The sequence below is a fragment of the Myodes glareolus genome, chromosome 2, assembly GCF_982192425.1.
Source record: "Myodes glareolus chromosome 2, mMyoGla1.1, whole genome shotgun sequence".
In the NCBI taxonomy this organism is placed as follows: Eukaryota; Metazoa; Chordata; class Mammalia; order Rodentia; family Cricetidae; genus Myodes; species Myodes glareolus.
Genome location: NC_142027.1, coordinates 66,195,662 through 66,212,866, shown reverse-complemented (window position 1 = coordinate 66,212,866; position 17,205 = coordinate 66,195,662). Strand labels below are relative to the sequence as shown.

The following is a 17,205-nucleotide window of genomic DNA, read 5'->3' as shown; positions in this document are numbered from 1 at the left end:
TTCTGAATAAGGCGATCTTGTCCTTATTTCTCTGTTTCTACCTGGCCTGAGGGCATCCCAGCTTTCAGATGCTCCACTGAGCCCTCCAGTAGCGTAGCAGGTACATGTGTGGAAGAATTAATAGGGCTTGGGAGGCTGTAGAAACTTGGCATGTGCACAAGCACGTGCACACACACACACCCCCTAGCCTACCTCGGCAGGATACCCTGCCATTCCGATCCCTAGAGCCCTATGATGTGACTGCAGCACCTTTTCTGCCTCCTATGTCTCCATAGCGTGTCGGGGGGTGAGCTGTTTGAGCGCATCATTGACGAGGACTTCGAGCTGACGGAGCGAGAGTGTATCAAGTACATGAGGCAGATCTCGGAAGGGGTGGAGTACATCCACAAGCAGGGCATCGTGCATCTGGACCTCAAGCCCGAGAACATCATGTGTGTCAACAAGACGGGCACCAGGATCAAGCTCATTGACTTCGGTCTGGCACGAAGACTAGGTAAGGCCATCAACTATCTGTCATGGTGGAAGTGGTTGTGTGCCTTCTACACACTGCATGTTGGAAACGTACAGTGTTGGAGCCAAAGTCAGAGACCAGGAAGACTTCTCAGGTTCAAATCCAGTCCCTACTACTTACTGCTCTATCATGCTAAGCCTCAAATTCCTTTGCTGTAAGGTGAACTAAACAGTACCTGCCCCATAGAAGTGTTAGGCTGCTAAGGCACGATGGCAACAGTCCTTCCGCACAGTACGCGTCTTGGCATTAACTACGTATATGATGATGGTGATAATGCAGCTGGTGGTGATGGGGACGGTGGTAGGAAGGTCATGGGGATGATAATGATGACAACGACTCATTTTTGGTGATGACGGCTGCTCATATCTGCATTATGTTACAGCTTGCCGAGTGCTGTCACATTAAAAGAGAATATATAGCCAACCTCACTCATTGTTAGCCGGACAAGGGCGTAGTTGAGGAGATGCCCAACAGGTTCCAATGAAGAGCTGATGCTGGCCTAGCTCAGCATGCTCGGGGGCCCCTCTGCTCTCAGTGCCTTGCTGTTTCACCCCAGCTTATGACATCTCCACAGGAAGAAGGTGTGGGGGAGCGGTCAGAACCTCCTGCCAGGCACTGAAGTCATTATGGTCAGCAACTGCGCCTCTTGTACCCCCTGTACCCATTCTGCCTTTGTGGCTCCCTGATGTCTGCCCTTGAGCAGCATCCTAGACACTTCTGTTAATACAGAGCCATAGGGCTGGAGTGAGCAAGTCTATCTTACCACCCCGTGAGAAACAGGAAATAGTTAAACAAGATAATCCCACCTGGTAAGCCTTCCAGGACGTCCAGGCTTATGTTGGTCATCCGGAGAACAGTGAGGGTGTGAGGTCCTCACAGGCATGGACTTGTTTGACAGCCAGTCCAGTACAGCCAGAGCTCTCTTTGATACTGAGCAGACTGTTTGTTTCACTCTCTTCTGCCACCAGGATGGGTAGGATGGTGGCCAGCACATAGGACCTTCCTTTGGACAGTAACCACCAATAAATGGAACAGGGAAGCACTGGTCTCAGGATCTGACAGTGACAGAGCTCAAGGAACACAGTGTTCCGGTTCCTTGGTAGATGGACACTATGGGAACAGCGATATCCGAGGACCAAAGACCAGGGAAGCAGTTAAAATGTAGCGGGGAGTTAGGTGTGAGTTGGAGTGAGAATACAGGCTGCAAAACCTGGTAAGGCCTTTGTTTGGAATATCTGAGATGGGTCCTGATGTGTTGAACCAGACCAGATGTGGCTCCCGAGCCAAAGCTCTACCACTGCTGACGTCTCCCATCCAGGGGTGGATTCTGACCACTAATGGACATCTCTGCTCCTTTATGGCCCAGGTAGACCACTTTGGAGGTTAGGTCTCCCCAGCTATTGTCCAAGCAGCCAAGGAGAGGAGAAACCAGAGACTTAGAATAAAGATGAGAGGCAGTGGATGGTGGTGTGGGGAACCTGGACCATTAATCAGACCACCTGGGACCAGGTCCTGAGCATCTCTAGTGAGCTGGATGGAGAAATCACCTCACTTTCCTGTGCCTCTCTTGCCCTCGGTAGCACAGAAATCATCCTAGCATTAATGAGAATGTTGTTATAAAATCCTTTTAAGGACGAAGGATGTATCCAATGTAAAGACAAATCCTTTGAAGCTCATAACAAAGTACATTAGACGTAGTGAATGTTAGCATCTCAATCTACTTGAGATTATTGAACGTAAGTCACAGTCTCTGCCTTGGGGGGTTGGTCTGCCAAAGATACAAACTTATGAAAGGACCTCTCAGGAACAGGCACATTAGTGTCCTCTTCTACCCTCCTGCCCAACTCAGGACATTTAAGGTGAGTATATAGCTTATTGGTTTTCCTGATGAGTTGATGTATAAACAGGTGGCCAGGTGCTTGTGTCTGGAACACACCTGGAGGTGAAGCCCTTGTCTGTGGCCCAGGTTAACTCTGTGATGTGCTGTCTATTGACCCCCCCCCTCCGTTTTGGTTTCAGAGAACGCTGGGTCTCTGAAGGTCCTCTTTGGGACCCCAGAGTTTGTGGCTCCTGAAGTGATCAACTATGAACCCATCGGCTATGCCACAGACATGTGGAGCATCGGAGTCATCTGCTATATTCTGTGAGTCCCAAGCTTCTTGGTGGGGGGAGACACTCCCACCAGAGGGCCCCCAAGCTGCTATGTGATAGTGAGGGAGAGGCGAGGATGAATCACTATGGGGACCACACCCTCCAAGCAGAAGGGTGATTGGTTTCCATTCCTGGCTCTGCCAGCCCACCCTGTTCCTGGGCCTGCATTACCCTTCCGTAGCCACATACAGTGCCACACATAAAGATCTCCATGACGGATGCCTCACTGTCCCTAGTGCTGGCAGCCTGAGGGCTTTGCTTGGGCTTATGGGGCGAAAGGAAGCACGGATGAGCATCTTCACTGTTTTCTGAGGGCAGAACCCCATCCTCACAGGATGGACACCCCAGTCCTGGCTCATCTCTCACTCCAGTACATATATACTGAGTAATGAGCATTCTTCATGGAAGGCTTATATGGGAACAGCAGACAACCAATCAATACAGTAATTAGTTAGCAATGCTGGAGGGAAAACAATGGTATACACCAGTGTTAGGCAACCTATAATATATCTCAACCTCTGTGGTAATGCCTTAGACTGCAAGCTTGGCCTCAGGACTGGGCAACCGAGATTCCACACTTCTAACAGGACCCAAGCACCCGTAGTGTTTGTCCAAGGCTACATTTGGAGGAACTAAGCTCCACATACTTTTGTTGGGTTGTGATGAAGCTTCGGTCATAGTCATTAGCCTTAGAAGCCGCCATTGAACTTATGTGGCAGCATGCAATGGTGGGATGATCTCCCTAAAGCTGTGGCATTTATGCAACTGCTAAGACTGTCATTGTCTGGGCTAGAGGTGTTGCTCAATCAGTAGGGTGCTTTTCCAGAGTGTATGAAGGACTGGGTTCAGGCCTCGTCAATGCACAAGACATGGTGATGCACGTTTACAGTCCCAGCGCATGAAAGACGGAGACAGGAGAACAAAGAGGTCTAGATTACCCTCAGCTACATAGCCAGCCTGGGCTACATGAGACCCTGTTTCAGAAATATATACATTTATATATTGTCACTAAAACAAACCTCTCTTGCCTAAAGTCACCGTCCTCCAAGCCAGAGAAGAGCCCCTGCCTTTCTCTGCCTCTCCCTGTGCCCTCTAGGAGGAGGTGCTAGTGACAGATGCTGTACTGGATGCTTGTTCCTTGTTCCTGGTTAAGTGCAGAGCAGAGGCCAATAGCTCAGTCTATCTCTTCTGGGGCTAGTGGGGCAACCGAATTCATTTTGGTCTCTGGCCTAGGGAAACACTGAACCCTGCAGAAACCACGTTTGGTGAGCTCGCTCTGGTTAGACCCTGCAGGTGCTATGGCTTAGCTTGGTTCCAACACTTGCAGAACTTCCTGTTACAGGAGGTCTCTCTTACTGCAGCATGGGGATCCTCTGATCCTCTGATTTTCATGAGAGTGGGTTTGATCTCAGCACAAATATAGAGTGGGTCATGGCAGGGGGTTGACTGTATTGGACATCAAAGTGACTAGGACCATGGAAGCTGCATGATTGACTGCTTACCATGGTCTGGGCAGGTGACCAAGTGTTCCATTTTTCCCAGAACTAATAGCTTCCTAGGGAATGAGACTTTGATCATAAAAATGGGAATCGTCCCAGACAGACCAGGAGGAGTTGCAGTGGTAACTGGACTGCTCGGTCCTTTTTGACAATGAACACATCCCTGTGTCTCACACTGGATCAAAAAGCCAGACACAACCAGCATCCTGCAGTTCTTGGGCTCGCTCATGCTCACCCACCCAGGGACCAACATCATCCCATTATGCTGAAGTTAAGTGGTCAGTTCTGTCTGTCCTCGGACGTCATGAAATGACCCAGAAGGAAGCAGCTGGCTTCTTTTACGCGATGCCATGAGACCAATGCATACTGTTACACACAGCTGTGGGGGCTCCCCATCTAAACTGTGCAGCATGCCATTGTGTGAACATAATCCAGTGAATGACGGGGTCTTAGGTAGTGACAAGTGTGTAGTGTTACAACCTTCGGGCAAATGTGTTCTTAGAGAGAATAGCTGTGCACTTCTGCTGGAAATGTAACCTGGAAGTTGGAGTATGGGGTCAGACAAGCACTGTGTTTTAAAATAAAAATACTTTTAGATACTGCTACCACACCCCCATTGCTTACTAGGTTGCCTCTAAAATGCAGACTAAGAAATAAAGAATTTTTTAAAATGGGGAAGACAACCTTGATGTATAGGAACTGGCCTGGCAACAGGCGTAAAGAAAGGGATGGGAGGCAGATAACAAGAAGGCTCAACCGCAGCTCGGTGTCCTGACGGCTGTACCCGCTGTACCCGCTGTACCCGCTGTACCTGCTGTACCGTGGCTGTGCCAGTTTTCTGAACTGCTCCTTAAGGCCTAGTCCAAATCTGGGAGTTCCTTCCAAGAGCTAGGGGGCTCTCATAGAGTACATGATGGTAAAAACAAAAATTGGAGCCGGCCAAATGGCTCCCCTTATGCCTCCGCTGTGCAGCTGTGCAGAACCAGGCAGAAGACGCTCTCGAGTGCCCTTGTGGCATCTTTTGCCCTGCCTCGTCCCTCGCTTGAGAGTGGGTTGTCTGTCTAACAGTTCCTGCCTTGGTCCCTTCCACCTTTGTATAGAAAGTCCTCCTGACCCCCTGTCTAGGACCAGTGAGTGCTACTGGATCTCATTGGCCGGATAATAGTGTGTTTTTATAGTGTTCTACAGCTGTTGGGGGAGTACCTCCTGAGCTACAGACAGCACCATCACATCAGTGCAGGGGATCCAGCTTCATCATGGGAGTCTGAATTCCTCGAAAATTCAGCAGTTCCGGGGAGGCCTCCTGCAGCAGCTGCAAGTATTGGGACTAAGCTAAGCCAGCAGGGTCTGACCACTTCAAAAAGCAGGGCAGTTCCTGTCCTTGCATGGAGACAGTGGCAGCACCGAGGAGATCCTGAAGAGGGAGGTTCCTTGGATCTCTTTCTGAAGGTAGCTTGAGTGGACAGGAAGAGTGTGGGGCGCTCCAGGCCACACTCCCGGAAGGAAATCATAAACCAGCCTTCCTTCCAGAAACCTTCCCGCCCGCCCACCTTCCCTCCCTGGTTCCTGAGCGCGGGGTGTTTCCTTACACCTGGGGGAGCCACTCTTGACTGAACCCCACCCCATCCCTACTCCACCATTCCCACCCTCTCTGCCCAACCCCAAGAAAAAGGCAGTCATTACCGGTTCCCTTTCCCTATAGCCCTCATCCTCCCAACCCCGAGGAGCCAGGGGCCATCCTCTAACACTGTACACACGTCAGAGAAATACCTAGAAAAGAGAGTGTGTGGTAGTAGCCTCTGTCCGCCCTGCCTGGGATTGAGCTGCCCTCCCATCTGCTGAGCCCAGGAATGCTTCCGCTTCCTGCCTCTTTGCTCTCTTGCCAAGCCCAGTCACTACCTTCAAGTTTTGCCACCCCCCAAACTCTGACTCTGGCAAATATGACTAAACCCCCAGTTTAGTCCTTGGTTCTGCCCGTGAATCTGCCCAGCTGTTTCAGATTCTCCACTGGGGATTCCTAAAGCTTCTGAAAGTGGGATAAAGTATAAGCCCTTCGGAAGCACTCAGCAGTTCTACCAGCAGGCATGCGTTCCCTTAGCCACTCATTGAGTTAGATCGTGCCTGTGACTTTAAAGCCAGCGATAGCACAAGGGTAGTCCAGAGGCATTTCCATGCTCTCTGCTCTCCTGACTTTCTACCCTGACTGAGAGAAGAACAGGCTTAAGCCTCAGATTTGATGGTGAAGCTCTGCTGTCGGGGGGTTAAGTATTAAGCAAGGCCAGACATGATGGCATTCATCCCAGCACATGGGCAGCAGAGGTCAGCCTGATCTTCAGAGCAAGTTCCAGAACAGCCAAGGCTACACAGAGAAACATTGTTTTGAAAACTAAAAAGAAACAAATAAAAAAAATCAATTAGGGGACCAGAGAGTTGGTTTGGCAGTTAAAAGCACTTGCTGTTCTTGTAGAGGACCCAGGTTTGGTCCCCAGCACCTGCATGGCAGCTCATAATTCTCTGGTAACTCCAACTCCAGGGGTTGTGACATCCTCTCCTAGTCTCCTCAGGCACAGGCCACACATGTGGTACACAGACATACATGCAGGCATTCATATACATAAAGCAAATAAGAATTAAGCAGTTAGCACAGGGGCACAAGGCTAGTCTGACGTGCTTTCGGCCTTGGGTTTAATGCTCAGCATTGAAACGATATTAAGAAAGTAGAACACCCTGAGAGTCCATGGTTCAGATTTGAGAATGAATGTCAAAAATCCACATGCTTGAGAGAAAGGCCAAGCATCCAAGAACTTGCCCAGACAGATAGCAGTTTTATGAAAACTGGGTAAGTCCTTTGATTTAAAACTACATAATACTGGGGGTAGGGTGTCATACAGCATTAGTGTATTTGCTAACTGGTTGGTAGGTTATTTGTTTCTAAGATAAAAGGACACATGACTCTTTGTTTGTAAATTCTAGCAATAAAATCCAAAACAGAAAAACAAATGAAACCCCAAACTAAGCATGGTTGTACACACCTTTAATCCCAGCACCTGGGAAGCAGAAGCAGGAGGATCACGAATCCCAGGAAGCAGAAATATAACCAGAAACACAAGCATTACTAAAATATCCAAATTCTACCTTGGTCATCATGCTATGTGCACCGATATTGTAAGTTTCTAATTCAAGAGGAACTCGGGCTAGCAGAGAGCCAGGCAGGACAGAGTGTCTCAGATGGGTGTGCTGCCAGGAGGGAGCAGTGCCAAGGCCAGAGGCTGGGGCTCCCCGTGCCTGCAACACGGACAGCGATTAAGACCTATCGTTGCAGGATTCCAAGTCCTAATTAGGAAAGGAGGCATGCAGAAGGGGCCGTTTTGGCATTCCTCAGCAAGACTGTTTGCTTTCCCTGCTCTCCTCTGGGGCACTGCAGGACTTTCCCTCTTCTTGCTTCAAACAGAAAATGTAAGGGTGAAGAGAAGCAGGTGCCCGCCGGCGAAGACAGGCTGCGTCTTGGTGGAGCTTTCTTAGGCCACACACACCACAGAGGTCGGGGAACTGAAAGGTCCCTAGAAAACCCAGCCTTGTCACTATGGCGTCAAGATGGAGTAGCACATAGCAGTCTAAATTCAAAGACTGGCAGCCTTCTACCGGGCCCTCATGGGCACATGATCAAAATTGACTCAAATTGCCGTCATGGACTTAAGTCAGCATCTTGCTTTAAGAAAAGCCATCTACAATGGTGTATTGTTACTCAAAAACACAAGTTTGTTAACTAGAGTGAGAAAATACACACTCACCAGCGCTAAACTCTTTGTACTTGCATTCAGCAGGGGCTCCTCCCCTGGCCAGCCTTCTCCCAGTGTTTAAGTGGGAGTTGTTCAAGCACAGTGTTCGGGTACAAGCAGATTTCGTACGCTGAGGCCTTTTGAATGCTGAACAGCTCCAGCAGCTGTCGGTGTGTTGTGGTTTATGGTGATGGATTAATAAGGATTTTGGAGCAGGATGCTCATAAAACCCTGACTTCAAGGGGCCCTGGATGTATCTCACAGAATTTGGACAGGGTCAGGAAGGGACTGAGTATACAGTTTTCAAACTGAAGCGGTAGGGGCCATTTGTTGAAGCATTATTAACAATTTAAAGATGGTGGCAGTGGAGCATTGATGTTATCTCGGGAGGACTCTGGGCAGCTGTGCAGGCCATATACCCACAGAGTCAGCCCTTGGTTTGAAATGCAAGGTGAGGAGGCTGCTGGCCGAAGAAGAGGTGTACAATGTCACAAGTGAGGATGGTGAGCTTCAGTCTGTTCTGTTTGACTTTGGGATCGCTGCCCTTCAAACTGTGACTCCTGAGAGATAGTACAGGTTATCTATAAGAACTGTGTGATATACATGATGCCAGATGAACCCTAACCGCTCCGTGTGCTAGTGCAATGCTTACGGCTTTTTTAATCTGCATGGAAATATGAGCATACAGCAGCAGTAAAGGGTTGGCCTGGGGGTTCAGGCTCCTAGGCTCACATCTCAGTGTCTGGGACTGCATTAGGTTACCTAACAAATCTGGACCTGGCCTCACTTGCCATCTTTATATAATGAAGAGGTGAAAATTACCTGTGTTCTGGGGCTGTGTTAAGATGAAATGAGTTAATCTATTTCCGATCTTTACACTGCGGGTGGTAAAGCTCAGTGCCTGCTGCTGATGAAGAGGGGGCAGGGACAGTTAAGTAAGAGACGATTTGGGGCCGCGAAGAGAAGGTGACACCAGAAGGTAGGGAAAGTGTCCAAGGTCACTCAGCTGATGAGGCTGCACTTTGTCCTCTGCCACACAGCCTGGAGATGGACTTTCCAGAAGAACGTAAACGCCTCAGCCTCCTTGCTGATTAAAAGCCCTCATTGGGTTTACATTTGATGAGCCGTCCCTATATGGTTCCCCCTACACACACACACACACACACACACACACCTGAAGGGATATAAAGAAGTAGAAAGGAGAATACAGAAGAGTACATAAAAATTAGATGGGAGGGACTGGAGAGATGGCTCAGAGCACTGACTGCTCTTCCAGAGGTCCTGAGTTCAATTCCCAGCAACCACATGGTGACTCACAGCCATCTATAATGAGATCTGGTGCCCTCTTCTGGCATGCAGACAGACATGGAAGGAATGTTACATACATAATAAATAAATAAATCTTTAAAAAAATAAAACTAGATGGGAGAAGGGACTCAGTGAAGGTTCTGAGGGCTGAGAGCCAGCCTGTGGTTTGGGTGGAAGAGGAGGATGGAATTGGGGAGGGTCTCGGCTCTGCTTTGTACATTGTGAAAGTCTGTAGATTAATCAAGTCTTCCACCTCAGCCTCACAGGTGGTTGATGTAAAGAGGCCGGGGATCCTAGGGGTTACTTAGGGAATGCAGTGAGTGTCTGAGAAGTGACACAGAAGCTGTATGGATTCCTTCCTGGAGGTAGAGGAAAAGCAGGGGCACGAGCCATATTGTGCGTGCTTCAGAGTGCAGGATGATCCCCCACCTTTGACCTCAGCCCTCACTTAGGGGAGTCATGCTCCCCCATACTTCCCAGTTCAACTCCCCATCATTCTTGTTCTTCTGCTCTTCTCCCCCAGGGTCAGCGGACTGTCCCCATTCATGGGTGACAATGATAATGAGACATTAGCCAACGTCACCTCTGCCACCTGGGACTTTGATGATGAGGCGTTCGACGAGATCTCCGATGATGCCAAGGATTTCATCAGTAACTTGCTGAAGAAAGATATGAAGTAAAAAGCTGGGGTGGCGGTCTTGTCAGTCTCTAGGCTTGTTTTGGAAGGCAGGGCCTTCCTTTATTTGTGAAGCTCCCTCTTCCTGGCTCCACAATCAGTCTTGTGTTCCCCACTGAGGGACCCAGCTAGAAGTTGTGTAGAGTGGTCCCTGCTTCCCGGTGCCAGACACCCTGCCCACTTTAGAAGCACAGAAGCCCCATTGGAATGGTGGCCCCTGAGCAAGGGTCTCAAGGAGAGGACAGCTTCTCCTTTGTAATGATTGGCCTCTTATTGTCTGTTTGCCTGTGGTCCTCACAGTCCAGCAGACCCCACAGGCCCCCGTCAAGGCTCCCAGGGGCAGTGCCTGCTTAACTTACAAGCACAGATGACAGAGACAGCCAATAGCTCATTGGAGAGTCCTCTTTATACCCCCCCAGATTATTCTGGCTTGGTGTTTCATTCACATTGAAATTATTCCTTGGATACGGCCCAGTTCCTTCTAAACACAGAGCAAACTGGTGACCTGTAAATGCTGGGGTGTCCCTGCCCATGAAATCAAGCTGTGAAGAAAGATGAAACATGCGACCTTTATCATAGTTGGAGTGAGGCTAGGTAGAAGAGGTGGGCTGAGGTTACAAGCTTGTCGGTGTATCTCTCTGGGTGAGTGGAGTCAGCTAAGTTGCAGCCTGGGGGTAGAGGCTCTGCTTGGGATCCTCTGTGCTCCTCAGAAGCTGCTGGGGCCGGGAGCTCTAGGCTAACAGGAGAAGTTGTGACCATGCCAAGAAGGGTGCTGTTGACATGGGTGATGTGACAGGAGAAGGCAGGAGGCAGCCACCTCCAGGGGTAGGTGAGAGGTTCAGAATTGGCAGGTGATTTTGCAATCTGACTTTCACCTGGCCACCTGGCCTGCGGCTCCCTGTGCTGTAGCCTCCCGCCCTAGGAATAGGGGAGAGCCCTTGCTATAGGTGACTGCTGGAGACCCTCTTAGATGGCTGTGCCTAATCTCCCAATGCCCACTGATCCCCGAATCCTCTTGAGCCTCCCAGACTCAGACTCCCAGAGTGATATCCACACAACGTGAGGGACGCACAGTTGTGATTTACATTCACAATTCTTCCCAGCCTCTTAGCGGCCACAGTGGTTGTGTCAGAAGTTAGCAACCCCAAAAGACTCTGGGTGTCATGGGAGTCTGGATTCCCTTTCAAGGAGGAGGTTCCTGCTCCCAAGATAGATAGCTTGCTTCTGATCACGCCGGCCCAAGGATGGATTTTACCAACCAAACTTCGTTCATAGAAGATGTAATAGATGAAGCATTGTGTGGACACCCCATTTTCTCATCTGCCCTTAGAATGATCTGGTAACAGGCTGTATTAGCCTCCTCTGTGCTTATAAAATGGACTTCCTAAAGAACAAGCTTCATTATATAAAGTAAATCATTACCTTCTTTTAAATCCCTAAGCCCAACACACCTTTCAAAATCCCCATCTACAGTCACCGTTTTCTAAACGTCTGTGATGAAGTCACGCATGCAGGATGCGGACATATGAAGACTGTAAGCCAACTTAAAGCATCATGGTCCTCCATCTGAAGATCCCCACAAGGAACTGTGCTTCTTTCTAGCCACTTTTCTTTTTCGTTGGCATGTGGTCCTTTGGACTTAATCTTGTTGCCATTAAAGTGATAACTCTGAAATGTTTCTCAATTCCAAAAGCTCTCAGGAAGATTAAGTGAATTCCAGTGCAGTTCTTAGGCTTCTGTAAGTTAGAAGTTGGTGTAGGCCCCAACCTCTCTGGAGTGTGACAGGATAAACCTGATACTCAGCCACAGTATAAGACATGAAAATTCAGAGATGCTCACAGGTTTTGTCTTAGTGTTCCATTCTCATCCCCTGTTTGGAGAGGCAAAAGGATCAGGCCCCCATGTGACCAGCAGAATGATAAAAACCTCCCTGGAATATGGTGTCAGGTGTAGATGCCTGTAACTCTGACTCTTCTGTACCCCAGAAGGTTGAGAATCTGCTGGTGGTTAAGCTGGGTCCAGTCAGTGCAATCCAGAGCAAGGGGAGAAGGGACCAAGCGCACCGTGCCCCATCATTGTGTGTGAGCTGGGAACGGACAGCTCTGGGCTGTGTCCTGTGTAACTGGGGGCAGATGACTTCCCATTTATCATCTCGGAGATCCTCTCCTGCTTAGAAACCCTCTGATCTCTGCCTCCATCAGAAACCGTCTGGACTGCACCCAGTGCCTTCAGCACCCATGGCTGATGAAAGACACCAAGAACATGGAAGCCAAGAAGCTGTCCAAGGACCGGATGAAGAAGTACATGGCAAGACGGAAGTGGCAGGTATGTGGGCTCCACGGGGACAGGGTGCTGCTCTTCAGATCAGCTTTATTCAGGCCCAGTTGACCATAACTTGATTCCAAGAAGGTCTGAATGTGTTACTGAAATGACCTCTGTCTAGTGTAGATGGCTGCCTAAGGCCCCAGAGTTACTTAAGTCCTGAATACAAAATCCTTGGCTCAGAGGAATCTCCCGTCCTGTTCAGCTTTGTCTCATGGGGACCAGAGGCCTGTGCAGCCTGCCCACCTAGGTTAAATTGCAGTCTTCCTGGCTGGGGAGGAGCAGCATGGCCTGAAGAGAGAAGCTGAGCTCCTTAAGGATAGCGCGATGATAGCATATTTCCTGGGGAGGAGGCGTGTGTTCCAAAGAGAAAAGAGTGGTAACTTTAGGCAAGGTAGAACTTGAATGTAGACTCATGTTCTTATCTAGCAAATGGGGAGAACACTGGTACCAAAAATGGTAGGAAATTATGAGACGAGTTTTGAAGGTCTCTCAGACGGTGCCTGAAACACAGTGCAATGCTGTCAGTAGCTAATATGTATGGAGGGCCGGCTGCGGGTCAGGGCTTAGTCAAAGCATTTCCTGTATGTGTTAGTCTCTTTTCCTTTGACCATGATACAGCATTCTTAAAGGACAAAGGTTTCGTTTTGGGTCAGAAATGAGGCATGGTCAGTTATGGTGGAGAAGTCACAGTATCAGGAGATTGGGTCACTGGTCACACCCTACTTGCAGCCATGAAATAGATCAGAGAACAGTCAGCTTGCTTCCTTTTTATTCAGCCTAGGACTCCAGCTGTGGAATGGTTTTGCCCACAGCAGGTGGATTCTCCCGCCACAGTGGACCTAATCTAGATGATCCCTTACAGTCCTGTCCAGAGGCTAGCCTTATTTATATGATCCCTTACAGGCCTGTCCAGAGGCTAGCCTAATCTAGATGATCCCTTACAGTCCTGTCCAGAGGCTAGCCTAATTTAGATGATCCCTTACAGGCCTGTCCAGAGGCTAGCCTAATCTAGATGATCCCTTACAGGCCTGTCCAGAGGCTAGCCTAATTTAGAGAGCCCCTCTCAGGTGTGCCTATATTAACACTAAGAACTAAGCATCACATCTGTGCATTGCTTTTATATCTTATCACCGTAGTGATTAGTGTCCCCACTTCATAGTCAGACCAAGGAGGAGAGTAGATGAGAGAAGTCATCTGGGGTCACGGTGGAAAATCAGGAAATCGAGCCTAGAACCTGGCTCCAAAGTACAAGCACTGATAATACCAGAACTGCCTCTAATAGCAAGATGGTAATATTTTCATCCAGACCCTAGAGCACTTAGCACCTTCTCCATCTGTTTGATTCTTTCTTTTATCACAATTTGAATTGTAAAACTCCTGGGCTTTAGGAGAGGACATGATTTCCATACCCACGGAATATATGGTGCAGTGGGAAACCAAAGCAAATGTCATATGAAAGGATACACACACACCAGGATTTATATACAATCGGTAGCTCCATGACCATATATGTGTGTGTGTGTGGATGAAGAGGGGGCCATTCCACTAGAGTCGACGCGGTTCTAAAATAACCCTTCAGGGGCAGAAGCTGGGAATTTAGTAGAGAAGATACTTAAAGCCCAGAGGTAAGGAGCAACAGCATGGTGGAGGGATTGGCAGGTGGAAACTGGGCCACCTTGAGACTACGTGGACTGGGCATAAAGGGCGGAGCCTTTAACAGGAGATTCAAGGTTAGGAGCACTGAGACTGCCCGGGTGATGGGGAAAAAGGAATTCATGGAACACCACTCACTATCACACGGTGACTAAACCAAAGTTCCCTTAGAAAACACAACTTTACACAAGGGTTGAGAGTTGAGGAACCACCACAAGGGCCTGTGGGTGCAGGGTGTAAGGGGCTGGCATCCTGAGCACAGGGCAGCCAGAGCCCTGCTGCAAGGAGGTTGGAAGCCCTGGGCTGATGCAAGACGGGTCGGAACACCTGCCTCACTCACCTCCCTGGGCCTTTCTGGTCAGAGTAGAAAGTACACTTGATTTTTTTTAAAGATATGTACACATCAAAGTTGTCTTTGTTGATGATGCTCTGGCCATCAGGTGTCGAGTGTTCTTTGGAAAGGAAAGACAGACAACCTTCAGAGAAGCAAGTCTAACTGGATCTCGCTTGCATAAGGCACTGGTCAGAGCCATCGCCTCAGAATATCTGCAAGTGGCTCTAAGCCAGGAGGGTGCTGGGGCCAGGGTATGGGCACAGAGAGGAGCTGTGAATGAGAGAGAATGGCTCTGTCTCTCTAGCGAGGGACCCACAATTCACAACTCATCTCCTAGTTGCTGGTTTTGCTCTTTACTGGCAATAGGATTTTTTGGAAGGGTGGGGATCAAATTCAGAAAATAATAACCTTGTTTCCCTATTTTAATTTAAGTAAAGCATTTAGAAATGACTTTTCTGCAAAACTGCACACGCATTAGCCCGTAAAAATCTCACTTAACATGAATGTCCCGGGGAGTAATTTCACTGGGGAGTAATTTCAACTGTGCTGACCTTCTGGTTAGTTGCTTCCTTAAGGAAATATTTTCCACATTTAAACTCCAGTTCCAGAACCTTGGCTCCCCCAGGAATATGGGGCTCTCTCTGTCTCCGAGTAGCCAAGGGGATGCACAGCAGGACAGGGCTATCCAGGGAGAGAGAGCAGGGGGCACACGTGGCATACTGATCCCAGAAGGAACCTTCTAACTATTCTGTTCTGATAAAAAGACTCCAAAAAACAGGGAGAGGGACCTGACCTGGTATCCATGCAAGGCTAGGTGGGACACAGATACCTAATCATATTATTGATCTTTGGATAGTTATTCTGAGAGAAGGCATATTTCCAATTCACACTGAAAGACTAGTCCAAAGACAGTTGCATGAAGTGTAGTAATTGGGGTGGGTTAGACAGGGTTACGGGGTTTCTGTCTGCAAACTAGGTGTAAAAGGCTGGATGTGGGAGGAGGAGTATGTGATTACGATTTTTCTTTGGGCCAACCAGCCAGCTCCCAAATGAAGAAAGACATAGAGACTTATTAATTATTATTATGAATTGTGAATGCTCGGCCTTAGCTTAGGCTTGTCCCACTAGGTCCTTTAACCTAATTTAACCTGTTTCTCTTCATCCACATTTTGCCTTGGGGCTTTTTTCCTTTCTTTCATTCTGTATGTCCTATCTTCCTGCTTTCTCTTATCTGTCTGTCTGGCCCCTGGTGTCTCCTTCTCGTCTGCTTTTCTCCCCCCCGCCCCTAAATTCCTTCTCCTACTTACTCTCCCTGCCCAGAAGTTCCACCTATACCTCCTCCCTCACTACTTAGCTTTTTATTAGGCCAATCAGGTGCCTTAGGCAGGCAAGGTAAAACAGTAACACATAAACAAATATTCTGCAACATAAACAAATGCAACACATCTTTACCTAGTTAAACAAATGCAACAGATTTTTGCATAGTTAAACAAATATTCTGCAACAATAGTAGAAGGAAAAGAAGAGTGGAAATTAAAGGGCTAAAGTTAGCTGCATTTATTTTCTAGGAACCATAGAGACTCCAGCAATGTATATAAAAACAACAGGATAAAATATCAGAGTTTGCTCTATATTTTAACATAGATAGATAAATACAGACTGTTCATGGCCATCATACACCTGTCAGGGGCTCTCGTCCTGAGGCTGTTTTAAAACTGTGTGCAGGCTGGTGCTTAGATGACCAGCTTGCCTAAGTTTTCCAAGCATTGTTCAGCTGTTATCACTGAAAGACCCAATCTTGGGAGGTAAACAGTCTTGGGTCAACAGTCCTGGTCATCCTAGCTGGGTCTCCAGCAACTGGGAAATTGGGACTATATTCGGGAGGCCTGGGTACACATCGCCTGCCAGGAGCACAGCCTTAGCCAACTGTGTCCTCCGACAAAGAGAAAGGCTTTTGCTAAACAAGCCCAAGAACTGAAACTTGGCTCTGTTGATTTTTGTTCCAAAATTTCCAAAGGTCTTTGTGAAGCAGCAATTAGGTTTGTTTGTTTTTTTTTTCCAGCTCAGAGACATGCAACTGAACTAGACAGTTCTGAGAGCCCCTTACTACTGCTCTACAGAAAGCAGTTCCCAAAGAATTAATTCTGATGTCGATATTTTTAAATTTTTCATTATTTAGTGCTTGCAAGTATCCCCACTTAAGAAAGGATATAAATGCCTATGTCTGCTGGAAGTTTCTCCACAGGACAGTGTCTGCTCTTAATGCCTTTGCTGCTCCTTCTGAAATACTGCAGCTTTTGTTTGCCTCATTCTGATAAATTCTTATTAGTCATTTGGTTACAAAATAAAACCAAGAAAGAAGGAAGACATCATCTGTCCACAGCGTGCAGTGAATACAGTCCTGATCAACCCCGCTCCCCATGTCTGGAATCAGGGTGCCTGGAGGCTCAAGGCAGAATGTGGGGGGTCCTGATACACAGTCCTTAGCAGGAATCAATAATCTCTTGGGGAAACTAGTGCTGCGAGGAGATTAAAATCTTCTGGCTTTTATATAGGAGCCAGACTCCAAGGCTCGGAGAAGGGAGAACTAACTTGGACAAGGTCAGAGAGTAGTGAGTGGCCAGAGGACTGACCTTGTTGGGAAGGAGTCCTCTGGCTTAGACTCTGAGGCCAAGACAAACCAATAAGTGTTGGAAAGGGGCTAGTCGGCTGAGGAGGGCGGATCAGGCGATTAGGAAATGGGCTGCTAAGATCTTGACTCCACTGGGATAGATGCCACCTCATCAGTTCCCATGGGAAAAGGTGTATCTTCCCACACTACAACTGGCAAAGCAAGCAACCAGCCAGCCAGACCACCAGGAGAGCCTGAAGGCTGTCACATGGTCGTACTCTGAAGGGTTACCTCTGTCTCTCTTCCCCCTATTTGGGACTCCCTGGGTTATGTTCAGGTTCCTACACCCACCCACCCA

At 48.3% G+C, this 17,205-nt stretch overlaps 1 protein-coding gene across 2 annotated transcripts in view; it reads left to right on the top strand.

The window, feature by feature from the left end:
* Positions 1 to 17,205, top strand: part of Mylk (myosin light chain kinase) — a 201,552-nt gene that overhangs the window by 176,180 nt on the left and 8,167 nt on the right. For both annotated transcript variants that reach the window (XM_087901132.1, XM_087901131.1), the window contains exons 26-29: positions 276 to 493; positions 2,531 to 2,654; positions 9,772 to 9,924; positions 12,126 to 12,249. In XM_087901132.1, the coding sequence (XP_087757258.1) occupies positions 276 to 493; positions 2,531 to 2,654; positions 9,772 to 9,924; positions 12,126 to 12,249 (619 nt within the window). The remainder of the gene's footprint in view (positions 1 to 275; positions 494 to 2,530; positions 2,655 to 9,771; positions 9,925 to 12,125; positions 12,250 to 17,205) is intronic.